Source organism: Psilocybe cubensis, chromosome 12 (assembly GCF_017499595.1).
Source record: "Psilocybe cubensis strain MGC-MH-2018 chromosome 12, whole genome shotgun sequence".
Taxonomy (NCBI): domain Eukaryota; kingdom Fungi; phylum Basidiomycota; class Agaricomycetes; order Agaricales; family Agrocybaceae; genus Psilocybe; species Psilocybe cubensis.
In genome coordinates this window covers 193,099-205,555 of record NC_063010.1, presented here as the reverse complement: position 1 = coordinate 205,555, position 12,457 = coordinate 193,099, and the positions used below count along the sequence as shown (strand labels likewise).

The window sequence follows — 12,457 nt, the reverse complement described above, 5'->3', positions numbered from 1 at the left end:
ACCCATCAAGCCTTCACTCTCACTGCGGCACAATCGTGAAGCCAGCCCAACCCGAGTGAAGGCGTGTTACGTGTAACCTGTTGGTATGTAACATGTTTAGAGACATTCATCAAAACTAGGAAAACTGATTACCCACTATCATTTCAGGATGTACGAACGAGATTTGGATGATGGAATGACACTCGTGAGCTTCCTAAATGTCGGTTTGCGATGAGTTCGAAGGAACGAATGTACACTTGGTAAGCCAATGATTTCCATCTGCCTGCAACTCTAATATGTTCCGGATTCTTTCCTTCTGCTAGGTAAAAAGATGCACCACCTATCCTGAAGGAGTGTCCGAACATTGTTCCCCATCCCCACGCCTGCAAGATGTTATTGATCCGTTTGAGGGCTGCAGTCCTTACCATGGGGCGTATGTTTCCGTTCCTATCTGACCATGAAAATAATGGGTCTGACGCGCCGGCGGGAGTCACTTTTGCCATGTTCTCTAAAGCCTGTATTGGGCATAAGCCAGGTTGTGGTACTACAAAAACAGACTGAATTTCTCCGGATTTTGCAGTTTTGGCGGACGGTAAGTCCAATCTTGCGTATCTCTTTCCATCTAGATCAAAATCTAAGTGTACGTCTTTCCTTTTCAGATGTTTCTTCTGGTCGAAGTTGTTCCTGCTTTTTACGGTTACCTCTCCAAATCTCATCATTCCCCAGAAGGCGCAAGTTGCTATTGCCCAAATACATGCGTCAAATGAGTCGGATAGGTTTAGTGTTGATTTGAGTGCATGAAGCATCGGAACTGTGATTGGTGGGCGTACAGGACGAGATCTCGAGCCAAAAACGTTTTCAAGTCCTCGAAGCGACCATTCAATTCTTTTGTGTTGATCTCCGGTGAGTGGTTCTGGCCAACCTTGTGCTAGATGCCATGCTCTAATTCCGGATAGGTACTTTGATACTGTTGCCTTTGCAATTGTTTCGAATTTGATTTCATTAACAATTGACGGGTCTAATGCTTTGGGGTCGGTTATTGCCCATATGGCAAAAGAATTCAATACTTCGAATGAAGCTGGTAAACGCATAGCCTCGGGTATTGAAAATATATCACAAAAGGTGTGAAATTTCTTGATGGCTGACCCGGGGCTTGAAGTGTCTCTTAATGAAGCATGTGAAGCTAAATCCGCAAGAAAACGTATAATTGGAGCGTCGATGGTCGAGAGAGGAGGTTGGTTTATCCCTTTCCATAAAAATATCCTCTCGTCTGCTCTGCAGTTAGGGCGTAACTCGGTGTTTGGTTGCATTTGATTGTGCGTGTCTTCCTCTACAAAATTGTCTAGCCCTAGTAAATTGTCGAATGCTTGCGTAGGATGGATTAATGCCGATGCGACTGTTATTACATTGGTACTAGGAGTTCCTTTAAATGGAGTGGTAGGATTAGCTTTGATTTCCGATTGGCCTTTGGGAAGCCTGATAAAAAACCGGATATGTCTCCTCTTGAAAGTGAGTCTGTGATGTTTGTTCGACTTGGGACGTAGATTGCTGATAATCGCATTTTGTGCTGCGCTAGAATTGTATATATGTTCTTCAATATCATGTTTATTTCGTTGTTCCTTGAACGTCCCCCGTTGAGGACTGCTACCACTCCCTCGTTGTCTGATCGTACCAGATAATGCCCCGCTGACATGTTCAATTCTTGGACTGCCATCCGTAATGCCAGCTCGACTGCAACTGCTTCTGCCCATCCTATATCGTATCTCCTCTTGGGTCCAATCTTGATTCCGGGTGCCCATTTCCACACTCCCCATAAGCTGCTGACAGTTGCCCCAATTCCAAATGATGTGCTTGCATCTCCCCACCAGTCTATGTCCTGTGTATGTGACCCCATTAATGGTAGCTCGTTGGGAAGTATCTCGAGCAGTTCTAGTATCCATCTTATGTCCTTCAGCACTGCTGTTGTGGGAAATAGATGTGCGCGGAAGGATTGGAATTTTGTTGCGAATTTGGAAATGGCCACCATAAAAGGTCGAATGAGGGGGTAGATGCCAGATATGTGCACTAATTTTCCATGCAGACTTGCCGCCTCTTGTGCTGAAAATTTTGCGCCTTCTACCAGCCAGGATCGTAATAAGGATTGTAGTTTGTCTAGTTTTTCCACTGGAATGCTGACTGATTTGGGTTTCAGATTCCAGTCGAAGCCTATGTAACGTTGTATCAGCGCAAAAAGCCTGACTTTTATCAAGCTCCATGGCACTCCTAAATCTGCTGTAAATTTGATGAATTCTTCTTCTGTCCAAGTTTGACCGGGTAAGCGAATTACGAAGAAATCGTCTACCCATTTGATCAATGGACCAAAACCTGCTGCAGTATAGATGGCTACCAGCATATCGGCTACCCAACCAAATACCCCTGCACTTGATGACATTCCAAACATGACAGCACGGTCGACCCATACTCTTCCTTTCCAGTAGATACATAATGAATTTTGCTGCTCGGGACGTATTGGAGTCATCCGATATGCTGCAGATATGTCGAATGTGGCTGCTACAGCTCCCGGAGGAATAGATAAAAGCATTTCCGATGCTTTCTCGAATGTTCCCCATGCTGTCGGAAATTTGTCTGAGTCGATTCCTGCATTGACTGATGTAATTGGACCATTGCGAGGATATGATAGGTCTTGAATCATCCGGTATTTCTTGGATGAATTTCCAGGTTTTGGAACTAGACCGATGGGAGATGTTCTGAATGGGCCAATCAGATCTTCCAATTCTTGAGGTGAGTATGAACGTGAATAACGTCCCGCTTTTTCCTCCTCTTCTATGTAAGAATCTATAAATTCCGTGTCGAGTAACGATGATGAATGATTTTCGAAATAACAAGGTTTTAGTTGGCTGTGATTTTATTCCAACGTCAAACCCATTGCGTAATCCTTGTAAAACGTGCGTCCAATCGTCAATAATTCCCAATGCCTTTAACAATGCTTCACACTTGTCAACATTGATTGGTGTTACCACCTGTCTAGGATCCAACGCCATATTAGTATGATCTAGAGGCTTTGGGACATGCTCTCGCTCCGTGGTTAACATCTCCGCACACGCTGCATCCATGGAAATTGAAGCAGCCTCCTCCGTATGTGCAAGATGAATCTTTTGCCCAATTGAAACAGAAAGACTTTCCGTTGTTATTAATGAGGGTATTTCTTCCTCGCCCATTCTCGGTGGTAACTGTTGCTGCTGGAATGCCGGCTGCTGTGACATTGGCTTTGCAATCTGCTGGCATGTGTCCTGCAAAGCCGCATCGAAAGCACAATTGACTGTGTGTGGATATTCCTGTGCGTGCACGTTTGCCACGGTTTGGACTGGTAAAATAATCTGGGGCTGATCTGCGTAGTGAGTGTCCTATTGCGGGTGTGCTATGACCTGCCGGACCAGTGGTATGTGCCCCCATGATCATTTGCATTGTGTTTCTTGTTGCGATTAATGTTAAGGCTTGGTGATCTAACGTGCTTAGATCATGTGTTAGATGTAGTGCTGCGAGTTCTCGCTGTTGGATGTCATATTCGACCGCTACGCTCCAACTGTGTGACCTCGATAAGTCAATCACGATTTGGTGGTGTTTAGAAAGAGCTGCTGCCCTCTTCTCTCCGTGGTAGATGCGAGTTCGTTCCTCTGCAACCTTAGCTGCCCCAAGCCAATCTGACAAACTGATATGTTTCTCATCTCTCCGATCCAGTCCTTTGGCCGTTAGACTTCCCGATGCGTTTATCAAAAATTCCTCTTCGCCCCTCGATGCCTTCAGACGAGCGGCAGATGTCAATGAAGTATATGGAACATATTTAAAATTTGCAAATGCCTCGTCCACTCTGTGTGAAACGGCTGGTTGAAAGAAACAATTACAAAGGATGGTCAGCAAAAATTTTCTTTCCAAGTTTGACTAGCACATTATAAGCCTATCGCTTAATGGACCTGGTGGCTATCATATAAGCACCCTGAAACTATGCGGTTAACTATACCAAGCCTATCGCTTGTACGTTGAACGTTCTATGGCCTATCGCCTAAAACATTATGCCACTGGCATGCACTTCTATTAAGTGATGTCATTGTCCTCTCAAGCCTATCGCTTGGACTCTAAAGCCTTTCCAGAAGCCTATCGCTCAGGTTCATTCATCCCCATGTTGAGCCAATTATGCTCATCTTATGCTACGGCACACTTGCTGCGATTGCGTAGCCGCAGTTGATTTTGAAGAGAAATGCACGAGGAATTAAATTGTAACTCTCACCTATCTCTAGTGAACTTGCTTTAAAGCCAGGAACTATCTCAGGCAATGAGACCTTCTTTTTCACTAGATCGGTTCCTTTGTTTGCAGCCTCTGCTCTGATTCGGGCCAAAGTATCTTCGTCCACGAAAAGTTGTTGTGTTGGAGTGCTATTTTCTTGAACCTCGGACCGCTCCTGTTGTCTGAGTGCTTCGACTTGTGCCATCAATCGCTCAATTTGTTCCGCTCTGTTGCTTCTGTTTCGGTCATTTTGTTGAGTGTTGGTATCGTCTGTTTGCGATTCCATTGATGCTGTATTTGATGACGTGTTGCAAGGTTGAGTCGCAGGTGGTGGGTTCTGTGAATTGTTGTTGTGTGATTGAAAGGTGCTCGAACGTTGTATATCTTCTTCTTCCTCGCTCTCGTTCTCTCTACGGTTTTGGTTAAGCCTCAAATTGAGGTGAGAATGAGAAGAATGTGACTGTGAGTTATTGGTCATTGTAAAGAAAAGTGAATCGAGCAATTTCTGCGATTCTGGATCGATTGGAACTACTGAAGAACTAACGATGGGTAGAATTTGTTTTGTGGTGGACGATAAAGAAAAGAAAGTGAAACGTGGGAAATCAATTTGCGATCTGTGTTGCCGTTCGGCTGGACGCTGGTGCTGTTTGTCCGCACCTTGCTACTACTCTACCTACTGCTTATATACCTTACTGTAGTACATACGTCATAGATAGAATAATGAGAGAAATATCAAATACGAAACTTGTGGAAAGCGATAGAAAACTGTGTCGCTCCGGCACGTCCATGCCGGATATGCTCGGCATTCCCTATTAGGATGCCGCCGTCACAGACGATTGGTTCAGCCTTGCCAGAAATCGAGTCATCAATCTCTTTGCAACAGTCTAACAAAGTCGGAAACGTGGCTTCCCTCACAAATCCACTGAGCCATTTGTCATGTACAGAAGCTATTACTTGGCAGGAGAACACGACGCTGCAGTGAGTCTTTATTGTTGTTCGCAACACATTATCTACACACTGGCTCACTGTTTTATCCTCTGCAAGCCATCCAATAAGCTCTCGAGTGTATCTGATGATGTCAATAACCTGCTTGATTATCGTCCTGGCAATTATGTCGTTTGCAGTCGTGTTGGCTCTTCACAGGCAGCGTTGTTCGTTTCAGAATAGAGTATTGACATACGATAAATAAGCAGGGGTGAAGAATTGGAGATGTGGCACTAAGATCGACATTATTCTGTTTCTGAAGGGAATAATACTGTCCATGGTACCTCCAAAGACATTCGAGTTAGCCATCAAAAAGATTAAATAAAGAATAATGACTGCGTGATGATTTGCAGCAGTATGCTCCATGCTGGGAGGTTGGCAGCCTACGACTCGTCGTGACGGTAACGACAGTAGAAGTATTAGTCAATTTATCAGATCTAGGTACAATCTAGTATACGCAACAAAAATGCAACACCTGCCACTACTTATCGGCTTCCTTTTTATTCGTTCCCAAAAAGCGAATACCCCTCCCTCGGAAGCCCCACTGAATTTGTCGAGCAGAATAGATCTGCACATCAAGGTCATCCGCCATCGACCATACCAATCCAGGGTTCTTCTGGAATTGCCTGCCCACGAAGATTACATCCGCCTTCCCAGACTCAAGAACACCAGAGGCAACTTTGCCATCCCAAAGGCCGCCAACCGCGCTGACGAGCATTTTGGAACCTACAGCCTCCTTGGCAGCGGCTGCGAAGGGGACTTGATATTCGGGTCCCGAACGAATTTTCTGGCGAGAATCAATGCCTCCTGCAGAGACGTCGAAAAGATCGACACCATGTTCAGCGAGGATCACAGCGAGTCGGCAAGTATCTTCAACTGTCCAAGATTCTTCCAGTGGCAGTACTTCTTCAAGCCATTCAGTCCCAGATACACTGTTCATACGTTAAGTCGACCACACTTGCCACGAATTTAAATCATACTAACCGGACAAACAATGGCATATCTTGAGGTATAACAGCCCTTACCCCATCAACGATCTCGATAAGGAGCCGAGTCCTGTTTTCGAAACTACCTCCGTAATCGTCTGTTCGCCTGTTGCTGGTAGGGCTCAAGAACGAGGACAGGAGGTACCCGTGGGCGGAGTGAATCTCAATGACATCAAAGCCAATTTTCACAGCCCTCTTCGCAGCTTCCACAAATGCATTGACAACATTTTTTATCCCGTCCTTAGTCAACTCCTTAGGTTGAGGGTAGGATGGATGGAAAGGTATGGGCGAGGGCGCCCACACATTGTCCGGCCATCCATCAACATCTTCGGTTGCTACTGGATTCGGACAATCGAGCCACGGCGCGTTACAAGAAGCTTTTCGGCCGGCATGGGCGAGCTGGATGCCAATTTTTTGATTTTGCGAATGCGCGAAGTCGACCACGGGCTTCAACGCGTCAGCATGCGCGTCAGACCAGATACCAGCATCCTGAGGAGTGATACGTCCTTCAGGCACGACTGCGACGGCTTCTGATAGCGTCAATCCCGGGCCACGAGAAACGATGCCGCCGACTACAGGAAAATGAACGATTGGCGAGTTAGGAAGAGGAAAGGCACCCACGGTGAGCCATAATCCAAGGAGTGACAAAGCCATTTTTTGCGGAATACTGACAAAGAGGGGATACCTTCAAAAACACGAAATGAATGACATGTCGTCAGATCGGGGAGAGGGCGAAACTCGACAAATATCCTGTTCTGGAGCTCTAATCCACGAATTTTCAGAGGTTGGAACAGTTTGGGAATAGCTTTTCCGCTCGCTTGAGGAACTACAGCAGTGCCGGCTGCTGGATTTTGATAAGGTGTGTAGAACGGCGCGCCTGGTGCTGGTGTGTTGACGTTGCTCATAACTTTATACTGGGAAAGAAGACGAGGACGATAAGCTAAGGGAATAAAATATTAAGAAGAAGTTACGCACGCGAGGCTTATAAGATCCCGCAAAATTATCAGCTCTTCAAAAAATTCTCGAATCTTCCCGCCATTAGGTTTAGCCTTCCTTGTTGTGCCCCCGAGTACCATGGCAGCAGACGGGAGGCATTGGATCGTCCAACCAGATACATTGCTGGAAAAGCGAGGATTGAAGTTGGGATGATATATCAGACACAACACGAAGTCCAAAAGCGATTTCCTGCAGTTATGGATTTCAATTGGTAGTCGGTCAAGGTCGGTCAAGAGTGCAAAAAGTGGTAACAAAAAAAGTTGTTCGACTTGCCAAGAACGGGATCGGTTACCACTATAACCGGGTTATATAATATTTGGCTGAGTCATAAGCGCCCGTGCCAAGCATAACAACCGCCGCTAACTTCACAAATTACTCGTTAATGGTAGTCTCGGATCCAGACGTCCTCTTTTGGTAATCGCTCAGAGATCAATGCCATCAGTTAAAAATGATGGCGCGACGTCCTCTTTTGGTAATCGCTCAGAGATCAATGCCATCAGTTAAAAATGATGGCGCGAGCTACCACCAGAACGTCTGGTGCAGTTCGATAGGCGGACCACCCATCGTCACAACTCGTGATCAGGTCACACCAAATAAAGACCCAAGTCGCGCGTCGCGTGTCTGATATGGACTCACTATGATACAATATTATTCCTATGTACTCATGTTGATATAGCCCGAAGAAATTTTCTGCTATTTGTGAATTCTTCTAATTACTTTCACATTAAACTTGAGCATGGACATTTTCAACACCCAAGACTACAACAGAAATGAGCCTAATGACTCGGATTCGGAGTCAGAAGCTCCCTTCGAAACCTCTTCGGATTCTTCAACAGATACCAACTCAAATTCTCCGAGTGGTGTTATGCCACAAACTCCATTCAGCATTAGCTCTGAAAGCACACTGTACGAAATAGAAGAAGAACATTTACTTGAGCATCCTAGTGCCTCCAGCATTCAGCCCAAGGTTAGAGAAGTTCTCAAGTACCTTGACTCAAAAAACTTCAAGATAATTGACTTTCTTGATGGCTTAAGCTGGGGCGACATGGCATGCACTCAAGATCCCAAAATCCGAACAGAAAGAAGTCTTTTATTGAACTCTCCAAAGCTTGGTGATATTCTCCATAGGTGGTGCTGTCCTCCAAGACCGGCAGGCTCTAGCAAAGCTCGTCCTAAAGGAGCCTTTCCAACTATGCATGAATTTGCAGTTGGTCATATTGGTAAGGAGGTTGATCAAGAGCTCGAACAAATTTCAGCTCTTTTAAAATCACCAACAGCCATAGATGTTGAGGAAAATACTCTTACAAACACCAGCTTTGAGAAGATTGCAGCTGAAATGGAGAAAAGTATGCCTACTCTATGGAAGCTGCTTGACATCTTTCTTTATCGTAACTCGCAAAGAAAACGGAATCAAACAAAAACATCATCGGAAAAGGTAAACCAACCATTAAAAATCTCTCAACTTGACTAATATATTACCTACAGATTAAAGTCATTTTTATATCGGTTCTTTCGTATTCTCGCTCCCATCACCGCAACCGATTTCAAAAGCTCCTCGCAATATATCTGAAGTTTAAAGGCATATCAGCAAAAGGATTTGATACGCTCCATGCCATGGGACTTACCATGAGTCACAAATGGACTTGTGATGTTGTCGAGCGAATATCCACCAATTGCATGAAGGAAGTGCAGGAATTAATCAATAATGTTCCGTCACTTCTTTCATATGATAACTTACAACTTGCACTTCGAGTTTTTTCGCAACGTCTAGACCACCAAGGTGAATTCGGAAACGGAACCGCTGCAACTGTCTATTTCAAGCGCGACGCAAGAATGTTTACGGAAATCACCAATAAAAACCTTCAAAAACATAGAGCTCAGGGCCAAAAAAATCCTCTTACTGCTCTCGACATTCTTCTGCTAGGGCAGTCATCAGCAAACTGTCTACAAGAATTTGCAATACATTATATCCTGCGCTTCCTCCTCGACTCACCGGAATTCAATATCAAACTTTATGGTGCTCGGAATAGTCCATTATTTAACGCCCCACCACCAGTTGATGCGCTGCCTTGTGGTCCAGCACACCGTACCTTGCAGTATCTGTTAGGTACAGTTAATATTCCCAAAGCAAGTTACGAAGATAATGAGAGGCTCGTACGGGAATGGATTAGCCAGCTTGGGTGGAACACATTAGAGGAACATCAAAAAACTGGTCAGCAACGGCTTATGGTATGGTGCGGAGATCAGCTTACAGTTGACCGGCTTCGAGGATTGTTCAAATTTCATGCCGAAGACAACAATAGCTTTGAAAGACTTGATTTTTCAATATTTGTCTTTGGTTGGCTGCACTGTCAAATGGCCTTCGCAAACTCGCTATACAAACAATATTTCGGAACTACCCAGGGACGCGGATTGCACCAGGCCTTTGTTCTTCTTCAGAAAAAAGGCTTATCAAAACTGCAAACAAAAGGCCCATTCCATCATGATCTTCAAGAAACACTTTACGAAGTAGCAGAAGCTCACTTTCTCGAGGATTGGTTGGAAGTTACCAAAGCACGGAATATAGCAGAGCTTCGGAATTACACACCTTTGGAGCTGGTTACCCATGCAAAACATATTCTGGTTCACCGTGCATCAAGCCAAGCTCTAAATGCCATGGAGCACAGAAAGGAAGAAGATCGCGATGAACAGTTGCAGCAAATCATCATGTGGAATTGTGACATACTTCAGTACATTATTCTTGACCATGCAATCTCATCCGGTGATGTGGGATTAATTGAACATATGCTTCCATACCTATTTTTCCAATTTCATGGTGGCGGAAATGGAAAATATGCAACGGAGATCATTGAACTTCTCCAAGGATTACACCGTGAATGGCCACCTGAGGTCTGGTACGTCATTGTACTTATTTAAAAAGAAATAACAACTTAATAATAAACAGTGATTTTGTGCGACATCATTGCTGGGTAATCAACACCACAGGAAAGCCAAATATGTTCTGTGCTGTCGACAAAGCTCAGGAACATAATATCAAAGATATGAAGGTGACATACCGGTCTGAAGGGCCAAATATCAAATGGGAATACTTCAAAAAACTTCATCCCGCTATCCATATCATCCGGCTTGTGACTGACCATATTGAAAAAGAATTTGGAACCCTAGCACGGGGTAAGTCACACACAGTTCCACTACGTGATAAAGACATAGCTGCTTTGCGAAGCTCGTATCAAGAATCAGGGTATCACAAATATCATTGAGGCCGAAAAATAGAAAAAAAAGAGGATCGAGCAGCAGATTATATAGGAAAGGGTGTGGATAAACTACATGCAGGAAAAGTAATAGCAGCATGGGTCAGTCATCGATCTTTTACAAGATCTGTGGCCGAAAGGTGGAGAGCAGCTGATGACGACGAGTTGTCCAGCTCATCAGAAGGGGTTGTCGATGAAGATGATAGTACATAATCGGGTGTGGCAAAAAGTCTTTCGGGTACAAAATTGCGAGTTTCAAACTGTATGCAAGATTAGATATAACACAATCAAACTCTTGTTAATACGCACATGAAGATTTGAGAAGGTTTGTGGTGATGACAAAAACGGGGGAATTGGTGAAGAAGATGATGAACTAAGATTAGTAAGAACTGACATTCCACTTAAAAGTGGTCGCCGGATCCGTTTTGGCGGTGGCTTTGCTGCAGCCTTTTCAGCAGCAATCTGTGCTCAACTGGCTGCTCTTGCTTGTCGAATGTTTTCCTTTTCTGCAGCGGCAAGCTCTCGCAATCGTGCTTTCTCCCGCTTTTTATCTTCTCGAACCAAATCTGCTGCCAACTGTCTTTCAACTCGACGGGCTTGCGTTGCTGCTGCCCGGGTTGCTGCTTTGGATTTTTTTTCAGCATCACGGCGGGTTTTTTCAAATGTATCAACTTGGTGTAGCACTTGCAAAATTTCCTCACCGTGTTGGTCCACGAAAGCCCAGCTAACGGCACTCCTCATATCTGATACACACAGAATGCGAGAGTTTCCCGCAAGGGTTTTTAATACCGAGTCGGGCATAAATGCAGCATCAGTAAATGCACTGTATTTTTCACGCACAATCCAACGGCGCCATGTTTGAATGCTTGTTTGGGCATGTTTGAGATGGTCCTTCGTACGGCGAGCAGGTGTTTGACCTTGTAACATAATCCTTTTGCCATTTTGATTAGCCGTTTTTGAAGGTGATGATGGCGGAGTGCTAGAGACACTATCTCCATCTTGTGGTAATTGTGGAGTAGCAGGGCGGTGTGCGGCAATAGCGCCATGACAATTGTCACAGCAGATATGAGTTGGAGCTGCACACATGTCAGTGATAGAAACCAATAGCGTAGAAATTGAATTAATTAATATAACTCACCTGGACGATTTGCAACCGGATTATTAAAGTACTTATCAGCCACGTCTCGTCGACACCCTTCTGCTTCAATCCAGCGCCTCAATACATCATCAACCTTTTTTTTCCACTCGAACACTTCCTCATCAACTTCCAAATCTTCGTCCTCAACATCTACATCTTCCTCGCCGTCTTCATCATCCAAGAGAAGCTCCTGATCGGCATCCATTGGCACTGCATCTTTGCGCCGACGCTTCTTTTTTTGCCGTTCAAACATTGACTTTTCTACAAGTAGTATTGCACGAGCGTTGATAGCCATTGATCTGCCTGCTCGCCCAGCACGCTGCATCCATACAGAAAGTGAGGCAGGAACACCGAACTGAACAACAACCTCAACATCAGGGATATCGGCACCCTATATAGACATTAAATTTTGTTCTGAATAATAAAGGTATCACGCACCATTCCCGCAGCTTCTGTTGCAACCAAAAGTTTGACCTTCCCTCGACGAAATCGCCTCATAACCCGACGCTTAGCTCCAGGGCTTCGCAATGCGTGCAAATAGTCAACATACTTGCGCATGGACTTACAAAACCATGACCGAATTTCCCGAGCGGTGATTTGAGCAGCAAGTTTTGAATTGACAAAAATGATGCTTTTGTGGAGTTCATTGGGTGTGGAGGGACTGCAGGACTGGGATATATAGTGCCGAATGGCCTCAAAGTCCTTTGTTGACTTGATTTTGTGAACGGCATATGAGATATTAGGACGGTCGTTACCAAGATTGAGATGGAAACATGAGGCAGCATCAATTCCCAATGACGTGCGAATGTCACGAAGACATTGTGGTGAAACGGTCGCCGAA

At 44.8% G+C, this 12,457-nt stretch overlaps 3 protein-coding genes across 3 annotated transcripts; 1 reads left to right on the top strand and 2 right to left on the bottom strand.

The window, feature by feature from the left end:
• Positions 1-4,184: 4,184 nt before the first annotated feature.
• On the bottom strand, positions 4,185-5,049 carry JR316_0012071 (uncharacterized protein; the record flags this gene model as incomplete). The annotated part of the gene is made up of 2 exons (XM_047897708.1): positions 4,185-4,792; positions 5,028-5,049. 2 exons carry the CDS (start codon positions 5,047-5,049, stop codon positions 4,185-4,187), a joined length of 630 nt encoding a protein of 209 aa, XP_047742597.1.
• Positions 5,050-5,726: 677 nt separating this feature from the next.
• JR316_0012070 (NADH:flavin oxidoreductase) lies at positions 5,727-7,307 on the bottom strand (the record flags this gene model as incomplete). The annotated part of the gene is made up of 4 exons (XM_047897707.1): positions 5,727-6,177; positions 6,230-6,803; positions 6,941-7,145; positions 7,203-7,307. 4 exons carry the CDS (start codon positions 7,305-7,307, stop codon positions 5,727-5,729), a joined length of 1,335 nt encoding a protein of 444 aa, XP_047742596.1.
• Positions 7,308-7,963: 656 nt separating this feature from the next.
• On the top strand, positions 7,964-10,500 carry JR316_0012069 (uncharacterized protein; the record flags this gene model as incomplete). Its single annotated transcript, XM_047897706.1, has 4 exons — positions 7,964-8,662; positions 8,713-10,121; positions 10,172-10,398; positions 10,451-10,500. The coding sequence occupies 4 exons, from the start codon at positions 7,964-7,966 to the stop codon at positions 10,498-10,500; spliced, it is 2,385 nt and encodes a 794-aa protein (XP_047742595.1).
• Between the last annotated feature and the right edge of the window lie 1,957 nt (positions 10,501-12,457).